Below are 19,102 nucleotides of genomic sequence, written 5' to 3' on the forward strand. Positions count from 1 at the left end.
GAATAGTAAGCCAGAAGCCATCCTTGTTCATCGCAGTCAGCTCTTAAGTGCGTTACAATGGGCTTCTACATGCACTGATACAATGTGCGCAGGAAATGCCTTCATCCATGCAAAAACCGTGTGCTAAATTCCATTGTTACTAGATTACCGGAGCTACCGAATAATAACGCAGGAGGCTCTCATCTGTTGCCCTCACGCGCGTTGTCGGTGGAAGCCTCAGTGGACCCTTCTTCATCCCAAGGGGCCCAAGTGAGCTCATATGGGCGTTCTGACGCGAGTCCTGCAATTCCGTCAACCCCGGACGACACGCCGAATAGTCCCTCACCAGATTTCTCAGACCTACCCTTCATTCCTCGAGTACTCTATGCCTACGGTCTCAAGAGAGATGCAAAATCCAAAAAGGGCTATTGGAATAAGCACAAATGATCACTGACCATGCCCGCTATGCTCTGACGATTTCCACAAATCAAGATCCACATCGTCGAATGAGAATGATTGGTGGAGGCATCTCCAGCAGATGCATCTCAAGAACGATGTGATCTCATACATTGCGAAAAGCCATCGCATCGACATCATAGCCCTTCTATTTTTGCAACTCTTTGAGTCCGTTTCGAGGAGCGTCACGATGAATGATGATTTGAGCCCACTCGTGAAGAGCACGATGAGATCTGGGTTTTTTACTCGGTGTACGGTGAAAATCGAACAGATGGACCAACCATCAGTACGATCGAGGAAGGAAAGGGGCACTATCCCAGGCTGATGGCTCGATAGGACGTGATCAGGCCAAGGATCGCCACCCTCCCGGCCACTGTAATGGGAGAGGCGAGGCTCTGCCTCCTCCAGAATTTTCGCCACGGCCGCTGCACCCTACCGCGCCTGATGGACAAACTGCCAAACGCCCCCGCGATGGTGATGATTCAAGTTGCGCCCCTCGACGGAAGAAGCCGTGCAAGTGAAAGCGTGGAAATTGAATGCCTTTTCCTAGCTCCAGCGTATGCTAATAGAAGCTGGTCAGCACCCAATATTAACCGCATAGATTTGTTCATGACATTTCGTGGAATTATGATTTTGCCAATGGACCAATCAATGTATAGCCTTGTAGCACTAACTGTTTCGTAAGATGATTTCATTATGTCTGCGCCATATTGTATATAAGTCGTAAGTCACCTTTTATGTAGTGCGTCATTACATCCTGACTTAAGCTTGGTTCCGCTTAAAATCTCGAAGTCGTTACCTGCCAGGTATACATAGGTCAACTCCCAAGACCGATTTGGTGGCACTACAGGCAACAGACTTACCCGGGCAAGCTGAACGTTGCGCTGGTCTAACTTCCATCACTGCTTAAGAACGCATAATGCGAGTCATCCCACATTGACCAAGTGTTGAACAACACAAATCAAATGGTTTAGTGGCACCGACCTTATGATATTCATCTTCTCACTCTGAGCAGCTTCTGAACCACTCCCTGCTCATATTTCGTGAAGGTCCCTCTGTGATACCCGAATGTAATGAACAGATAAATTATCGTAACATGAAAGGCGGCTCACAGTTGAGGCCCAAGCTCGTCAGTTCCGACAATCAGCAATGTAACGCCAAACGGCCAACTCTGTGCGTATCCAAGGCATTCAGGGACTCCCAAAGCGCCGATGACATACCATCAATGCCTCGTCATCATGCACTCCCTCAGCGCCAGATCGCAGTGCAAGGTCACAAACCGCCTGCGTCACACTCTCCACTTTGATGGACTCATCATATGCGAAACGGTGGTTCTGCGATGTAACTCTGGCGCGATCGACAATTGTGCGCGCGTCTGCAGTGAGGCCCGACATGGCACAGGCCAGATAATTATCTATCTCCTTGATTTTCTCGATAGATAATTGGATTAGTGATGACCGGACGCGCTTCTCGGCCCCAAGAGTCACCTCTTCTGGGGTAACAATCCCCGCAATAATTGTGGATCCAAGCTGTGAACAATCATTACGCGATTCATGCACCGTAAAACATGACGTACCTTGATCGCCTCGATAGCATATTCAATTAAGCGATTCAAAGCTGCGACTTGGGCGCTAACCTTGAACAAGCGGCCTCCCGGCGAGAATGTGTTAACGCCCCGATCTACGGGTAGGGTAAAATATTTACTTAGTGTACGTGAGGACGCGAGTCGTCGATCGTGGGAAGTTCGTCCTTATCGGGTATTGCTTCGTGTCCGTCGATCTACTACCAACCCCCGTTAGGATAGAGTTCTAGTGCTCCGTCCATCTGCAGTAACGAATCGGCGCGTGAGATGCCACTATCATGATGAATTTCCAGCCAAATCGCGTTCATGAACTTTGTACAGACTCGACTTTTCAGTGTACCATCGGCGTTCCTGCGGACATCGTTGTTTGCAACGAGCACATATTCCTCAGGGTTCCCAACTCTTCACATTCAATGCAGTTTGCGTTCGATTCCTAGAATCGATGAGCCTACTTAAGAGGAATTACGTCACAGCACTCCAGTGTGGTTCATTTCGAATTTGCAGTGGAAGGCCTCGTCCTTGCATTCTAGGCAACCCAGCGTGCAGATATCCGAGTCCTCGAGAAATTAGTTCAGCATTTCTTCTCGGCCATGTTGCATTTCGTGCTTGCCATCGGCATCGCAGTCTGTGTCGTCATCCTGCTCCTGCGCCTGCATCGAGGGCATAATCTGAAATATCCTTATCCACCCGGTCCTAGAGGGGATCCGCTGTTAGGGAATGTTAGGGAGATGGAGACTGAATATTCTTGGCTCTACTACAAGAGGCTGACGGAAAAATATGGTGCGCGAGGAAAGCTTGTCCTCATACCCTAGCTTCAAGCTCATCTGCCGCAGGCGACGTCATACACCTATGTGCTTTGGGACAACATATGATCATTCTAAACTCTCATAAAGCCATTCATGACGTTCTCACCAAGAATTCACTGCTGTTTGTGAACCGTCCACGCTTACCCATGGCTGGTGAACTGTCAGTACTCTTTTTTTTTCTTGAGTGGGGCGTCGCCAACTCTTGCATTAGATTAGGATGGGAAAATGGCCTCGTCTTCAGTTCTGGCCATCGATTTAATGCCATGCGCAAATTTGCCAACCACTACCTGGGAAAGGCAGCCGTGAGAAAGCAGTTCCTGCCGATCATCGAAAACGCCGTCCACGGCCTACTCAAAAAATCTTGGGAGTCTCCGGAGGAATTCACAAAAATCGTCAAGAGGTATGCAGCTGTGTGCATTCGTGCTTGCGGTACTTGATGCCTGCCAGCGCGATCCTTAAGATTGTCCTCAGCACCTTGTATGGCATCGATGCAGACTCTAGTGCAGATGATGTACGCACAGAAGTTGTTTTACCCCTGGATATCAACCTTGTCTCACGCGGTTGTTAGTATCTTACATTGATTAGCGACGCTGCCGTCATCTTTGGGCGGGCTACTCAACCGGGAGCATTTCTCGTGGATACATTCCCAATACGTAAATATCCATCTTTGTCTCCAGTCGCAATCAAACTCATTCGGACCTAGTGAAGTACGTCCCTTCCTGGTTTCCGTTCGCTGGTTTTAAACGTCAGGCGAAAACATGGGCCAAGGTGGTTCGAAACTCTGTTGAGCTTCCCTTCCAGAAAGTAGAGTGTGATCTTGTAAGTATACGATTGCTGCACATTCCTTACATAGGATCAAGTCCTAATGTGATCATCTTTTACCAAGGCTGCAGGCATAGACAATCATTCATTCAGTGCCACCATCCTGCAAAAATCTGAAGGTAATGTTGATCGTAACATCTTAAAGTGGCTTTCTGGCTCGCTTCGTAAGTTGCCCTTGTCGCATTGTGTCAGGGAGTTCTAGAGCAGATTATTGATTCTGAAAATCAGTGGCAGGATCTACCGATATTACTTCCGCTACGGTCTGCACGTTCCTGCTCGCGATGGTGCTGAGACCAGAAGTCCAACGAAAAGCTCAACGAGAAATTGACTCCATAATTGGAACTGATCGACTCCCCACCCTATCTGAGTAAGCCCAGTGGCGTCCCTTTGGCACGATGAAATTCCTTAACTTTTTGCTGTTGTAAAAAGTCGAGAGAGGTTACCGTATGTGGAAGCTGTCTTCAAGGAAACATTACGGTGGCAGCCAATCGTTCCGCTTGCTGTACCCTATCTGTCAGGAGCGGACTTCGTATGTAAAGGTAAGGGGCTCTGCAAAGAATACATCGCTCATGTGTTCAATCCCTCCTTTGTCAATAGGATATTTGATTCCAAAGGTTTCGTGATTCGCCCATTTCGTCGCACTCCTCATATATATTATATTCCTTTGCAGAACTCTCTCGTCATTGCAATTCATGGTGAGTTGGTCAGTGCGTACGCAGTTACTGGGGGATCTTCATCACTCAAGTTTCCAGGCTCACCAGCCGGGATGACACTATTTATCCTAACCCAGAGGAGTTCATACCAGAGCGATTCCTCGGGGACCTATGCCCTGACGCCTATACCGCCCATATGTCAGCTGCGTTGGATCCTATGACATTTGCATTCGGATATGGCAGGAGGTAAGCAAAATCCCTAACCAACGATTCGCACCATGAAACATTGCATACTCTATGTATCACTATCTAGACTGTGCCCAGGATTTCATTTTTCCGATGTGCTGGTCTGGCTCACGATCGTCAGCATTTTTGCGACCACAAACATTGAACGACTGAAAGATGTCAATGGGCACGATATCATCCCAGAAGCAAAGTATACAGGAGGAATGGCAAGGTAGAAGAAACATTTATCTGTTCTTTCCGAGGCTGGGATTATTCTAACTGAACCAAATAGGGAGCCTTTGCCGTTCCCGTATACTCTCAAGCCACGATCTACAACGGCACAAATTCTGGTGGCAGGAATCTCTGATTTGCTGCCGTGAGCCGGTATTTCTCTCAGTCCTAGTTTTTGTGTCGTGGCGTCCGTGCGGAGAATTATGACAGACTGGTTTCTTCTGTGGACATCGTGAATCCGACTACCTTTTCCCGAGTTTCAGATCTCGTGCAACCCATTTTTAGCTACTGAAAACATTCCAACTTGATGCCGTGACTCCCCAGGGCTGGGACCCGCCTCCATCATAATCTTGAATCCATCGATAAGCCTATCATGTAGTCTGACCGTCAGCGTCACCAGCTTAAGAATCCGCATTCCACCGAGGTCCCAACACATTCATTAATCGTGCGTCACTATCGATAGCACCATACACTGGATACTTAGTCCGCCTCACCACATGAAAAAGGGTCACACTCGCTCCATTCACATCGAATGTTTAAGGCGGGTGCTAATGAACACGCCAAGTTCGGAGATGGGTCATTCGATGGCAATATAAATTATCAGATTGTCCCTCTGTAGCATTTTCGGCGCCGATATGGAAACCAGAGCTTCCCAGTTGGCACCAAGTAGTCTTGGAAGAGGTGCCCGCACGAGAGTCCATCGTGACACATTGTTGCATGCATATCTAAAAACTCAATAAATAAATCCATGCCCTTACAAGATCAAATGAACAGCGACGCGGCCCTATCTGAGCAAATGTTTACTCGGTGTGCATTCCAGACTGGGAACGTGTTTGCCGCCCTCCAGTAGCCATATACATCTTGATTAGCAATCATCCCGGGTTGGTGACTCCGGTTGGATCACCAATGTCATTTGGGACTTGGGATGCAGGCAAGGAGTGCCGAAAGCAGTAATTCATGGAAGGGCGTAGCGGACAGTTGTTAGGCGCATAGTCAACGCGACTCGCGGCAGCTCCTATTTCATCGACGACGACGCTCCACTCGTCAACGATGACACAATCAGACCAGGCACTGAAAGTGATGTTTTCCACATGGCTGTAGCGCAGTCGGTTCCGGGGTGCCCTGGAGAGAGTGCAATGATGTGGTATTTCCTTTGTCGAGTGAATCCACTCATCCGCAGTGAAAGCCACGCATGTGAGGGATCCAAGACCCATTGGCCACCTTCACTTTCGTGTGGCGCAAAACATGTACCTCACGTGCATATACTCTCGAAGCAGTTGGATCTTTATCATGTCTGTGTCAGAACAATATTGCCCTTCACCATCATCATTCCGCGCACCTTCTTCAGGCCGAACTTGGTGAGGTTTGCCCAACCCGCGATGCATTAAGCAAGAACAGCTCCAGCCCGGGTCAAGTGTAACATAGTATGTCTGATACCGGTAAATCTGCCAATTTCTCTACAACATCCACCATGACCCCGCGTCCCCCGATATGTCCGCGAAAAGTGATGGTCCGATGCCTTAAGTTCCGAAGATACGTGAAGCTATACCCATATCGTCACTATCACTCCACAGTCAGGAGTTCAATGTGTTCCCAAGAGCGCACAACCCCACAGAGATAGGCAAAATTAACATTAATGGGGTTATTTCCTCATGGTGCAGCAACAACTTGGACAATTGTAACGTCAGTCACGAGCCCTTTAAGAGCCTTCTGTAGATAGCAGCAAGCAGAAGAACGGGACGTGTCAGGCGAATCCCAAATGAGCAGTTTGCTATTTTTCCAAGTGAAATAGTGGAGACCTCAAGTGTGCATTGTTACCCATTGCACACGTTTTGTGAGCAGAGGTGAAATGAGCTAGCCCCAATGATTCGCGAAGCTCGAGTGAGGCACGTCATAGAGGTCCAGACAGGGGGCAGCAGGAGTCGAGACAAAAGCCTCACTGCCAACAAGAAGCAATGTACAGGCCCTCTAGCCCGTGCCCCCATTTCACTGAAGCACCGGATTCTCCTGGTCAGGTCTCCCATGACAAGCATTGCAACTTGAAGGCCTGTGGCCTCAGAACGTGCCTTGCTAAGGTCTCCCTTGCGCAGAGACCTTCTGTCCGTTGCCAGGTTGTTCGAGTGCGTCAACGGATAGACATCAGAGTGGCAGTGTCCGCAAGTTTCGTGTCATGACGCAAGCCGTCACCGAGTCGGACCACAATGATGGTATGAGTTAGCCACTGTTGCAACATGGACCCACATATGAGAGTTGTGGAACTGAAATCGAAGGTTTCCTGCTTGCATAAGTAGTCCAAGTGTGGGGTGCAGATATGTTGAAAGGCATGGTCAAGGCCAGCCGCGCCTTCGAATCCTTCCGCACGCATGGCGAATCCGCATGCTCCCAATCCCACGCAAAAAAACCAAACCCGGTGCGGACGAACGATCTCAATTTTAAGCACGAGTTCACAATCCCTTCCCCACTCCACTAAGCTTCCATTGGTCGGCAAATTCTCTCCCAGTTTCTCTCAGCCGCTGCCAACTGCTTTCGCACTATTTCAGATGTTTCCTGAGTGGGGAATCGGAAATGAGAGCCAACAGCTTATTAAACATTCACGCCACCCCCCCCCCCCAAAGATGGGAAAATGGTGCACCAAGATTGCAGTGAGATACAGGGCATAGCATCAATGTTGAACAATGCTAAGATATGATATTAATGTGCGCACCTACACGGTTGCAGAGTGCAATGTGAAATAACGCATAATCAAGTCTCCCCCTTTTTTGACCGTTTAGCATCTGGGCTGCCGTCTGAACTTTTTTCAACAGCATTGGCTGCACGCTTCTCACCAGCCTTTGATGACTCATCAGGCGTGACGGAGGATTTTGCGTTCGCAGTCTTCTTTTTTATGATACCCTTCAGGAGGGCCTTCTGGTCCTTCTTTCCGAATGAAGACTTCAATTTCGGAGGCGGCTCTTTCTTGCTAACGGGATGGTTTGCCGGTACTGTTGTTTCGCTTGCAGCGATGGGACTTGGTATAGGAGGCTCCGTCAGTGCCTTTTCACGAGCTGCCACTGCCCTGAAGCAGAAAACACGTCATCACTTCCTGGTCATACGATCCGTAGGGATGCTCACGCTTTGAAATTCTGAACTTCTTCGCTGTCCTTGTCCTGACGAGCTCGTTCCTCTGCCCGTTGTTCTTCTCTCACAGCATCAAGAAAAAGCACTTCATCTTCCTCCAAAGCGCGAAATTGGTTACCTGAGTAATATGTAAGTGACGAGAGAGTTCAATTTGCAGAGGGGGTTCTGCCATATATTAACGCACTTAATTTATTCTTCGCTTCCCATTCATCTTGTTTAATTTGCTTTATGCCACAAGAAAGGCGCGCATCACGACATCGGATAATGAGAATATGCGTCAAATCCCAGTTTTTACTGAGGATGTAGTACCTTGTTGGTTTGGAGCCTCTAAATGCGTGGGCGCAAATGAGGGGAACGTTCATTGATCATAGGGGCAGATAATGGGAGATGGATAATTGTGCGATTTAGTACACACCTCGTACAGCGATCGGCCATCATACTCAGCGTCCTCTCGTGCAGGGGGTTCTTGGCCCAGTCTAAAGTTGTCAATGGCGTCCCGGCAGAAGATGCACCGTGTCATCATGAAGCCATCGTGTAATAATTTCATTGCATTTTCGTTCGTTTGTTGAGAGCAGGGGGAAAAACAATCCAGAAACTAACCGTGCATAAGCTGCTTTCCATTGGGCTTCACGATTTTCCCTAGCTTGATCGAGCTCCGTTTGGGAAACAAAGCGAGAGCCTACAGGTCCCGATGAGATGGATGGAATATCTGCGTCTGCCATGTTCTAGATAGTGAGGCTTTGATAATAAGCGCGATATCGTGGGAATTCCGATCACGTGTACTTCACTGGACCTTTGTGCAGGGTCGACAAGTAACAGTGAGACCACGTTTCTCTTCTTTGGGCATGCTCATCCAGTGGGAATGTCAGCACGCCACTGAATGCGCACTTGAACCCAATGTGCTTGCGCCATCGATAATTTGTTACGCCCGGCTGCCTCGTGGCATCCATCAACTACTTTATGAATACTTATTCCCGATCTCCACGTAAGCCTGACGGTTTTTTTTCGCATGGCTCTTGCATACATGGTGGCCTGGCCATATAATGCCATTTCTACGGGTCATCCCTATCAGGGGAATAGGAAGGCATTTGCGTGTGGGCCTGCTGGTGAGCACATTCGTCGCACCCGCTCACGGAAACAGTACACCCATGGAATAAGTACCTACGAAATTTCCTCAACTGGAGACATGCGCCACCATGTCCTGACAGTTTGAACTCTTGATCACTAATCGCCGATCGGCCCCCTGCACCGCGCAACGCCGGTTCGGTGACTCAATAAGGACGATCTCAACAAGAAGTGCGTGTACGGGGTGGAGACGGCAGCAGACTTCTAGGAGTGGCAACTTTGCGGCAATGAGATGGAAGCGCCAATTTGGCGCAAAACCCAGTCAGCGGGACAGGATTTTCTTTCTAAAATTGCGAAAACGACTCCAGTAACTCCAGTTTTTCCAGGGAATCAAGCGAAGTTACGCTCTGATCTTCGCGGGCGGATAGTTCCATGATGTCTGGGTTAGGTCACTTCTCAGCGCCGCTTCGGTCTTTCAACACAAGGAGTTGAATGTTCCCTCGATAGTTCTGTGTCGCGGAACGTAGCGCCTAATCTGTTGGAAATCAACCTCGAAACATGGCAAACATGTATATACACCAGGTCATTCTGCAACCTAACGTCATCACGTCGTCCGGCCGCCGACAAAACCATTTTACAGCCTTTTCTAAAATTTTTGTCCGATCAAAAGTGAATGGGTATTGACCCCGTTCGTAAAAAAATCACCTGAAAATGGTCAAATTTCTCAAATTTTTATGTTTCAATACAATAGAATTATATTTCCATATAGTAGAATTAGCGCCCACAGCTAGTCCCCATTCCTCATTGAATGATGACCATGGCACTGACGGTCACAGCGATCTAGGCAGGTCGCCAGCCTCTATTGGAAACAGTGATCCTGCTCTCGATCCTCCTCACATCAGCCCAGCCGAGCTTCCATACACCATTACCATCTCATGGGTACCAAACACGCGTCTCCAGACATGAAGTGACACATCGTCCTCATGTCCTCAACCCTCACTACCAAGGAGGCTGCACAAATTGCCCATCTCGGTGACTGCAGAGTTGCCGCATTCTCTCAGCTCACCAGCAAGGGACCTCTTTGATAAAGTTGGCAACCGTGGGTGTAGTCGCGAACTTGACAACTAGGATCTGGATGTGAGTATGGTGTTTCTGTCTCCCACCGGCTCAGCCTGAAGCAACGAGGCTTCACATACATCAGCAAGCACTGTTGGAATGCTTGCTGGGGTGTTTTCAGGAGCGGGTGCGGGGCTAATGGTCATCATTCCAGTGGGCGCGCTTGTCTTTGTTGAGAACATGATAGTTGACACACAGTCGCTGTTTCGGAGAGAATCAAAGCAGGTGAGGAAAACTTGATGATTTCCAGAACTTTTCGTGCACGGTAGCTTAGGACACGGTCTGATCATGGCCAGTGTGAAGGGTAGGATCAATCATTGTGGTCGGGAATAGGTATGGCTGTGCGGCGCTAACTCTACTGTATTGAAAAATAAAAATACGAGAAATTTGATCATTTTTGGGTGATTTTTTTTACGAACGGGGTCAATACCCATTCACTTTGATCGGACAGAAATTTTAGAAAAGGCTGTAAAACTGATATTTCACTTTGGCAAACCGAGGGTTACTACGTTACCCTCCACAGCATCATTTCAAATGAAACGCCGCTCGGTTCAAGGTAATGTTGAGTTTAGACGTTTTGGGGTAAGTGTACTTGTAGTCATTTGAACCTGTGATGAAGATCTAGATCTGATCCTACCCGCAAATTTCCTGAGGTGCAATAGGTCGTTGCCGAGATGAATCTGAAGGTGGTCGTGGGTTTTTTTGACTCCAGCTCTTTCACCCCTATGTAGATGTGTAAATGCAGGTGGGAAAGAAGCTAATGGAACTCGAACAGTATTCCTCAAAGCGACCTGGTATTCTATGCCAATTAGTAGCACCGTTTGAACAGAGAAACTATTTGAATACTCCATGGCAATGGAGGCCTCTGATCAACTCTGCACAATTGCTTGTGTCGGATACTGCCACCGGAGTTTGGATCCATTTTCTGGGATCACAAATACCGAGGGAATATGCCAAGAAAAAACGGTCGTGACACCATGAATGAGCCCTTAGCTCTACCAACCCCAAAATTTGAAGTATGGTCACCGTTGATGCAAGGTTGCCACCTCCGATGATCCGGGCTTCCCAGAGCTCATCGCGCATCACGCTAAATACGGTGGGTGAGATTTTGAGTTGGTTGATCCGCTTCAGGGAGGTTATGGCGCAGGGCATCAATAGGGAAGTGGTGAGCTGTGGGATCCAAATGAATTGGCAAACATAGACGAAAGAAATTGGAATTCCCAGAGGCAGCAAGGCCTCAATCGCATTAGGCAGCGATACGAAGCCGAGAATAGCCTAATACTATCCCAGGAATCTACGGAAAATTGTTTACTCTTCGTGATGTCTCTCGAACCCCAATCCTGTGGATATGGTGGTACATCAGTTGTTCCCGACGAGATCTATCACCCACAATTGGAGTCCCTCCTCCTGTGTTATGCGTTACGGAAACATGCAATCTGGATTGTCAATCAAAAAGGAAATTTTCATGTCCGACAGAAAGACTAGATCCTGTGTACTGACAAATCCTGTGAGGGGTTCGGGACGTTTCTGGGGCTTGGTCCGGGGAGAATGGCAGAAGTGTGACATCCATGGATACTAACATTGATGAATGGTGGATGAACATGAATATGGGTGCCCATACACTTTGGTAAACCGCCAACTGAGGTATCCATTAAAGAAATTTAATCACAGCAAGATGCCCGTTGCGCGTGCCTGCGAACTGGCGCTTGGGAAGGAGGTCAGGAGCAAGAAAACATAGTCTCTCCGAGCAGGAGACCGAACGTGCGAACACGAAGTTTCTCTTTGCCACAGCGACCACAGGTCCACACCTATCTAGCAGTGCAAAGTGTTGCGCATGCCACTAATGATGCAGCCGATTATGTGGCTTGTTGTTGTTGTTTATTCTGGATATTTATCCTGCAAACTTTAGCCGAGTATGTGGCAAAGGGGAAAATGTCAAGTCGTATTATACAATCACCAGACGTGCACAGCCTCATGCCCATTCATTGGCTGTGGCCATAAAAGCCTATTGGAAATGTCGCGCACAGGGTTATTGGTCAGGACGTAAATCACAAAGACACCATCGGAAGTTGTCAACTCCCGCCGCGCTGGTGGTATTTTAGCCTCGCTAGAAATATAAGGCGATAAGATTCTGGCGCAACTTCTGGGGCGCGTGATGTCCAGGGCGAATAATTGTTAAACCGATCTGAATGAATCTGCTGCGACTACCATAGCCTGCATGGGTGACAGGCATTGATCAAGTATGACCCACAGCAACGACTCTGAGGGGGATCAATGGTAATCACCGGTTGGGCTCTGAATGTAGCGTGGCCAATTTGTGGCAGTTGTCCAAATGTGATCGTTATAGTTATACTGTAATCGCCATCTTACGTACATGGCTTTGGTGTACGAGGGCCGCCCAGCAGCATTAATGCACCGGCAGCTGGAACGTCAGGGGGGGCTTACGCCGATGGTTTACGAGGTGCCCAAGTAATGGCGACTGTGTATGCAGCGTGTGCACCCGGAGTCGCAGCATACATTTGTATCCCCAACGCTGCGGGGCTGTTGAAAGGAGTTCGCTGCGCCGCAGAACATCGACGCTGACGGATCACACTAGATCTAGCAGGTCACTTTTTACATGAGATCGGCGAATCTCTGCTCATGAAGCCAAGGGTTTCTAACAGCGACTGCGATAGATACGAGATCTTAAAGCCCGCCGTATCCAAGGATGACGAAATTTGTGTTACGTAACCTGGGTCGATCCGGAACCAAATAAGTCTCCAATGCATTGAGAGTCTGTTTACCCTCTTTCCCCCACGCTCCTTTCCAGTTCACGTCCTTCTAGTCCGTCTCTCTGTTCGCCCCGCAGACACCTCAGGTGTGTCGGTGTATATGTCATTTAAGGGTCGTTCGAGATCGTCACTAGGCTTATCTGTGAGAGCATCAGAGAAGCGAGTTTCATCATCTCAACGTTCGAAGACTCCAACGGACCAACCCGTTGTCATTGTTACATCTCCTCGTAAGGGATATTTCCCCTGAATCCCCAGTAGTCTCATCCTTGCCTCCTCCTTGCACTTTGCACAGCATGGGCTCGTGACGAAACACCTTCCCCAGAGGAGCGAGACGATCCTTTGGATTCACTCTCAACGTCAGGAAATCATCGTCATGGTCCATCACGCGCGAGTTTATTAGAACCACCGGGAACTGCATCGACACCGGGTCATCCCCCGTGGGACACCCTTTCATCTTCCACCACGTCATCCCATAGAGACACCGAAGAATCACAAAGTCGATGGCATATCTTTACTCGGCCCCGACGTATAGGGCTCCCCTCTATTCCACTGACCACATCGTTACCACCCTCCGGGAAGGAAGAAGTAATCACTTCACCAGAGAATCCCGAAAATGAAACGACTGTAAATGAAGACAATATGCCGGGTTCGGACCACGGCCCACTCCTCGTTCGCGCAGCTCATGGTTCATTGAGTCGGCTGATCGACTTTTATCGAGGTATCCTCGTCGTCAGGCATCGCAGCCTAGTTCCGCTGCGTCTGGAACCGCACGATCCGATATTACCGTCACTGCTCAGCCTTTTGCCTTAGAACCCGTTCCTGCCACCGAAGGACTTCCGAACGAATCCTCTCCTGTACCTCAATCGCCGACCCTTTCTCGTCTAGCAAGTATTGCCTTTCCAATGCCTCGGAGACGGCAACGGAACAGCCTCCATCTGGACCTCCCTTCTCCACCTCGAATCCCAGAAAATGCCTTCACACGTACACAGGCTCAGACACCTGGGTGGGACATTCCCTGGGTACCGCATCAACGTTTACGGGGGGCAGGACTAGACAGCTGCCCGGTGTTGGGGAGGGTGCAGAGACTGATCAGGGCGAGGAAGAGGGAACTGGGAGCTCTGAAGCTGCAGGTGCAGCTGGAGTATGGAGCAGGCGCCGAAAGAAGTGGCGCCATTTTTGTCTGCATCATAATTTGGTGCCGCTCGTGAGTTTCATTCAACTAGGCATACATTTCAGCATTGGGACGCAACATCCTATTTACTCCTAGATTTTCCGAATGTTGAATTTAGCCTTGACGACGACTACATTAGGTGTTGCAATAAAGGAAAGACAGTTGGAGAGGGATAACCATGTGCTTGGTGTTATGGGCAGTTCAATGTGCGTGCGTCATTTGTGCCACCATGAATGGACTCTCCCTCTCCCCTCGATTTGGATCTGATAGTCATGCGTTATTCCAGAACGCTCATGATCATCTTTGCGCCTCTAACAATCGTACATGTCTTGATCGGAACCTATGTGCGTGTCTGCCTCGCAATTTTATCAGAAGAGAAGCCAACCTTCTCTTCTCTATAGCTTGAGTATTTCGGTCGTCCACTCGGTTTATGGCGCACCAGCTGGAAATTGTTTTATACCCTCTCGGAGACGGTCTTCATTTGTTTATGGTCGGCTCTACTGGCGCTCATATTCGATCACTACTACACGAGCCCTCTGCGATGCGTTTCACCTAGCTCTAATGACTGGTGGAACAGCCTACCACCGGTATCCAGCCCTGTTACGAGTGGCATCGAAGCCATGCTAGGGGATAATCTATGCGATCACGCCGTGAGTATTCTGGACCTCTCATTAACTGCCACGAATTGTTCTCCCGTTAAGCATTGAAACTGAGTTCCCACATCTCTTCTATACGCTTTACGTTTTTCCTGAGTTAGATTGCCCTCATCGTTCTCGTGTTCTTTGCCCTGATCGCGTATTGCGCAAGCTTGTTCGTATCGCTCTTTAGGATTTTCGAGAAGGTCAAGTTTAGAACCCGAATTGATCTATCCGCGAGTTTCAATCATGTGTGACGCGGCATTCCGCTATCGCTCGGCCAGTGAGTCCTTCCCTGTAGCATCGAACTGCTTGGGGATGTAAAGGTTTGCTGTATATTTAGAATCCCACAACCAGAATTTGTTGGCAGGCTTATCCGATGTACGCTTTCCCAATCGATCTTCAAGTGTTGGACTTTGCTGCGACGTCGCACTCGCCCATAAGTGCTATTCCCCATTAGATTACACATGGTTCGGTCTCCACCCTCTTTCTGATTGAGCGCGCCCCTTCTCTTGATTTTTCACCTCGTCGTCGTCAGCATCAGGATTCGCGGTTGCTTGTGCACTCTTGGGACATGCTGCGACTCACCGTGCTGTCTCACCCTGCATCCTTACCCTGTATTCCTCGTTCCACACAATCAACCGGAACTGGCACTTCCCATTCTGTCCTACACTTCTTTCGTTCGTTTTCGCTTCTATCTTCCTTGCGGATATTCTTACTAATTGGACCCCCAGATAATGTTCAGCGGTTTGGCATTTGGGTTCCGCACCTCAGCACCTCGCTCTTGGGAGTAAACGCAGCAACTTCACTACTCAACAACACCTCATCAACAAGTCGTTCAGCATAGTTATACCCGCTTCTTTATATCACAGTGATCTTCCGTCTCGCTTCAGTGACTTCTTTTCGTTTATGTTCGTTGTACAATTGTACAAGCACAGGCACCATGTACAAAGGGCTATTGCATACTTTGCGTTCCGATCAATATTGCTGCCAAAACGAGTGGATCATGTATATTAGCTTCATTATGTTAGATATAAAAGTTTATTGTGTTCCACATGGCGTTGTGCTACGACTTCCCATGCATTGCACGTTAGACTGCTAGCGGCAAGATACGTAGCTTCTATGGTTACGCGAAGGAAGCTACTGGTACTACGTGGCTCTCGTGAGTGCTGTGATGCAGAATGTTGCGGTAGAACCATCCGACGGGGTCTACCGGCACCCAGCCTGAAAGTTGCTGCGGCTATTATATGCAGGCTCCTCAGGCTCCTCCAGGATATTTCTTCCAGTCGATTATCCGTAGAGAGGGGGATTTTGGGCCTGCCGCTTTATTGCAATTAACGCATGTTGTTCACCCGTGGTTACGTCGGGATCAACCCGAGACCGGTCTTGTAGTCACCTCATGCAGTTTCGCTAAGTGCGTGTATAGATATATTATATTTCTTTTACCCATGAAGAAAACGTGTATCCGTGCGGGGATCGATGATCCTCCCCCCCATACTTGCAGGCGATGAAGTTCAGGGGAGGCGGAAACGGATTGTGTATCATGTCCAGCTTTGGGCGTGTAATTAAGAGCCATGCCGCGTAACCCCAGGGCCTGGTCCCCGCAATCGTGGTACACATGGTACGCAGATCCATCTCTGTATGTATAAAATGTACTATCACGGTTAAATTTGATCGTAAAATGCTTTTGCAAATGCTAGTCAATATTACCTTTTGATCGGAACCCTTGTGTTGTGAATTGCGCGTGGTTGTGGGGGTGCGGATACCATAGGGTGGGCCAGATAGATCTCTTGTTGGACTTGTTATGTATGTATGTGTATGTAAAGCCCACCATTGAAGCATTTACAAATCATGACGATTACTGTGAAGCAAGAAACGCGGATCGCGGCACACATATGCATGCCGGGGATATTTGAAAGATGGGATGGACAATGCCGGATGTACTTTCGCTGAGGATGCGTGCAAAGGAGAGGCAGGAACATTTATGTATGTGACCTTTCAACACAAATTCAATTTGAACCTTGTCAATGAACCAATATTATTATACTTTCAATGAAAAATAGGCAGGTATGTTGTGCAGAATGTGGATGCGGATATCTACATGGAAAACAGGAAAAAGAGTGTGTTGATGTGTGCATGTGGGTTGTGTGCATGGCAAGCACCGCAAGCTAGCAAGCTAGCAGTGGGATACCCATCACACCAGACATAGAGACAGCTGGGGGTATATGACAAAGAATGAAGAATGTACGATGGGCAGAGTGACCGCGCAGTTGGGAGAAAATATGTTGTATCGCTGAGTGAGTACCTAACAAGGCGAAAGCAATGAAGAAGTGGCAGTGCATGAGTGCGGGTGAACGATTGAGAAAGCGATGACAATGATGGTGGTAGTGGCGAAGGCGACAGCGCATAACAGAGGGAGGGATGCAAGGGAAGGTGGAAGAGGCGAAGGATCGGGAACGTATCATAAGCGTTTCCCGAGCTGTCGAACATTGGTGCTCGACCCTGGCTCCATGTCCTCATGCACAGGCGCTAATTCACGCGGTGTCCACTTCAGTTCAGGGATACCGTTGTGCCAGAATTCAGCTCTGTGTGTGATCATCGGCCGAGCTGGCGGGGCGTTTGTTAGATCTTCGGGGTTTTCCTCCGTGGCCTCCAGTAAATCAGGAAAGTTGATAGTCGCTAGAGTAATTTCACTTTTCCACTCGACACCACCGAGCGAGACGTTCCTCAGAGTCCCCTCCATTTGTTGCTCCTCTTCGTCAAGTAACTCCACCCCACTCTCGACACCGACGTCAACAGGGATTACGCCTTTCGGAGGCACAGCCTCTCGGCATTTATCTTCCCTGGTATTGGCAGAATTGCATGGGGTCATGCCTTTGCTTTCGATGTCCGGGTTGGTTGCTATGAGTGTCGGGCCAGTCATGTTGTTACGGGAGTCGTCGTATCTGATACTGTCCTCGCTACCTGGCTTCGCAAGGCCAGTGTATAGGACTATTAGTGACGTAACGATACCCTATCATTGGGTGGTATAACGCAGGAGTGAGCCCAAAATATACAATTCAAAAAGCTCGACTTACAGGGACTTGACAATCCACGCCCGCAAGTACGCGCTTTGAAGGGTTGTCGACGATAATGAGAATGAAGAGAATGATGATAAGAATGGTATAAATGACCCCGCTATTGACGACGAGAGAAACGAGGTTATAGTGAAATTGCTGAGTTCGCGACACTTTGAGACCGTACTCCCTCCGAATCCTCCATCGCTCCCACCATATCTTTATACCAAGCAAGCAAGTGCTCAAAGTGTTTGTTGCGATCCAGAATGCAAAGGTAAGGATGATCTGTCGAGATAGTATAACTTGAGTCTAGTCCGGTGGAGAATGTCCTAGTATTCTGCTCACCTGTCTTCCACTGCCGTAATCCCCATCAACCACGGCTTTAATGTGAAAGGCTGTGAGGTTACCACTCAAAGTCAGTTGGAAATCTCGATGGGACGACTAGGCCGGCTGTCACTCACCTATCCAGAGTAGCAGAGAGACACAAGGAATGGCACACGGCCACCAGCTGCAGTTCCATACATAATATATCCTCCAAATCAGAATCGAAGTAGCTGCTATATTCTGGATTGAAACGGCATTGAGTTAGGAATCAAGTAAGTTGAAGCTGGAAGCCGACTCACGGTAACCCCAATCGATATGGCAAGCTTTGTCATGACATGTCCGGAGTCCGAAAGTACGAAAGTCGCCAAAAAGGGATTGGAGTGAACGATAAAGCTCTCTTTGAGACGTTGTAAGACTGTTGCAAGGTAGAGAGTTGATGAGCCAAAAATGATTAAGCACACGACCGCGATCCAGCGATTGACGGTCTTTTTGGTGAGAATCACCCAAATTGAGGTGACACATAGAACGGAATACGCGCCTAGGAGGGGATCATAGACGGTGTTGAGCATAAACGCGAAACAGGAAGAAAAAATGATGCAAAAGGGTATTCTCAGCCCTTTCAACGTGTAGGGGGTTGACGTCGCGTCGCGAAGGGGCACACAAACTCACCGTATAATACGGTCTGCACAAAAGCGCTCACCAGAAAGACCTTAGCAGGAAGCATGATGGTGAGGAGGGGGAAGGAGAAGACGGAAAGCGAAGCATGCGCTTGTCATAGAATGTAACGAAGGTCATATGGAGGGTACGGTGGTTGCCCGGCTCATTCGTATCCCTGAGCAAGTAACCTAGAGCCATTTTGGTAACACATACATAAATTAGATTCGGTTATTTCAGTAGGAGATCCCCTTTAGAGAAAAATCCAATCATCAACGTTAGTCCCAGCAACCTGGTTCACACACACAGTCGGTCCTCAATTGCCTTTTATATTAAGTAACCTTCAATGAATCGGCTCTCTCCAGGTCCAGCGGGAAAACTGAAGCACGTTGATTTATTGTCTCAGTTTTGTCGATGGGAAAACTTAAAAGTATTTCCT

General features: G+C 48.5%; 8 protein-coding genes across 8 annotated transcripts; 4 read left to right on the forward strand and 4 right to left on the reverse strand.

Annotated features, from left to right (window-relative positions):
- Window positions 1-158: 158 nt before the first annotated feature.
- On the forward strand, window positions 159-768 carry EI90DRAFT_3040956 (uncharacterized protein; the record flags this gene model as incomplete). The annotated part of the gene is made up of 1 exon (XM_039059051.1): window positions 159-768. A coding segment is annotated over exon 1 (167 nt), but the record flags the coding sequence as incomplete, so codon positions are not given.
- A 775-nt stretch (window positions 769-1,543) lies between these two features.
- EI90DRAFT_3118325 (nucleophile aminohydrolase) lies at window positions 1,544-2,325 on the reverse strand (the record flags this gene model as incomplete). The annotated part of the gene is made up of 4 exons (XM_039063092.1): window positions 1,544-1,606; window positions 1,656-1,964; window positions 2,012-2,115; window positions 2,226-2,325. 4 exons carry the CDS (start codon window positions 2,323-2,325, stop codon window positions 1,544-1,546), a joined length of 576 nt encoding a protein of 191 aa, XP_038920148.1.
- Window positions 2,197-5,357, forward strand: EI90DRAFT_3040963 (cytochrome P450). The gene is made up of 13 exons (XM_039059052.1): window positions 2,197-2,797; window positions 2,851-2,983; window positions 3,035-3,223; window positions 3,271-3,334; window positions 3,392-3,476; window positions 3,527-3,642; window positions 3,710-3,809; window positions 3,874-4,012; window positions 4,075-4,184; window positions 4,243-4,264; window positions 4,365-4,544; window positions 4,612-4,755; window positions 4,816-5,357. Exons 1-13 carry the CDS (start codon window positions 2,608-2,610, stop codon window positions 4,901-4,903), a joined length of 1,560 nt encoding a protein of 519 aa, XP_038920149.1. The 5' UTR covers window positions 2,197-2,607; the 3' UTR covers window positions 4,904-5,357.
- Window positions 5,358-7,496: 2,139 nt separating this feature from the next.
- On the reverse strand, window positions 7,497-8,593 carry EI90DRAFT_2909337 (N-terminal domain of NEFA-interacting nuclear protein NIP30-domain-containing protein; the record flags this gene model as incomplete). The annotated part of the gene is made up of 5 exons (XM_039054370.1): window positions 7,497-7,809; window positions 7,866-7,989; window positions 8,056-8,095; window positions 8,287-8,347; window positions 8,472-8,593. The coding sequence occupies 5 exons, from the start codon at window positions 8,591-8,593 to the stop codon at window positions 7,497-7,499; spliced, it is 660 nt and encodes a 219-aa protein (XP_038920150.1).
- Window positions 8,594-9,646: 1,053 nt separating this feature from the next.
- EI90DRAFT_3040971 (uncharacterized protein) lies at window positions 9,647-10,305 on the forward strand (the record flags this gene model as incomplete). The annotated part of the gene is made up of 1 exon (XM_039059053.1): window positions 9,647-10,305. A coding segment is annotated over one exon (256 nt), but the record flags the coding sequence as incomplete, so codon positions are not given.
- On the reverse strand, window positions 9,982-10,493 carry EI90DRAFT_2519940 (uncharacterized protein). Its single transcript, XM_039053163.1, has one exon. It carries the CDS (start codon window positions 10,340-10,342, stop codon window positions 10,061-10,063), a length of 282 nt encoding a protein of 93 aa, XP_038920152.1. The 5' UTR covers window positions 10,343-10,493; the 3' UTR covers window positions 9,982-10,060.
- Window positions 10,494-13,725: 3,232 nt separating this feature from the next.
- EI90DRAFT_2909105 (uncharacterized protein) lies at window positions 13,726-14,886 on the forward strand (the record flags this gene model as incomplete). The annotated part of the gene is made up of 6 exons (XM_039054363.1): window positions 13,726-13,855; window positions 13,927-14,027; window positions 14,091-14,200; window positions 14,281-14,338; window positions 14,396-14,644; window positions 14,752-14,886. 6 exons carry the CDS (start codon window positions 13,726-13,728, stop codon window positions 14,884-14,886), a joined length of 783 nt encoding a protein of 260 aa, XP_038920153.1.
- Window positions 14,887-16,652: 1,766 nt separating this feature from the next.
- EI90DRAFT_3286709 (uncharacterized protein) lies at window positions 16,653-18,975 on the reverse strand. Its single transcript, XM_039067022.1, has 6 exons — window positions 18,679-18,975; window positions 18,309-18,547; window positions 18,147-18,249; window positions 18,031-18,080; window positions 17,707-17,970; window positions 16,653-17,642 (listed from the first exon to the last, which is right to left on the reverse strand). Exons 1-6 carry the CDS (start codon window positions 18,731-18,733, stop codon window positions 17,091-17,093), a joined length of 1,263 nt encoding a protein of 420 aa, XP_038920154.1. The 5' UTR covers window positions 18,734-18,975; the 3' UTR covers window positions 16,653-17,090.
- Between the last annotated feature and the right edge of the window lie 127 nt (window positions 18,976-19,102).

Source organism: Cantharellus anzutake (assembly GCF_015039405.1).
Source record: "Cantharellus anzutake strain C23 chromosome Unknown EI90scaffold_8, whole genome shotgun sequence".
NCBI classification, from domain to species: domain Eukaryota; kingdom Fungi; phylum Basidiomycota; class Agaricomycetes; order Cantharellales; family Hydnaceae; genus Cantharellus; species Cantharellus anzutake.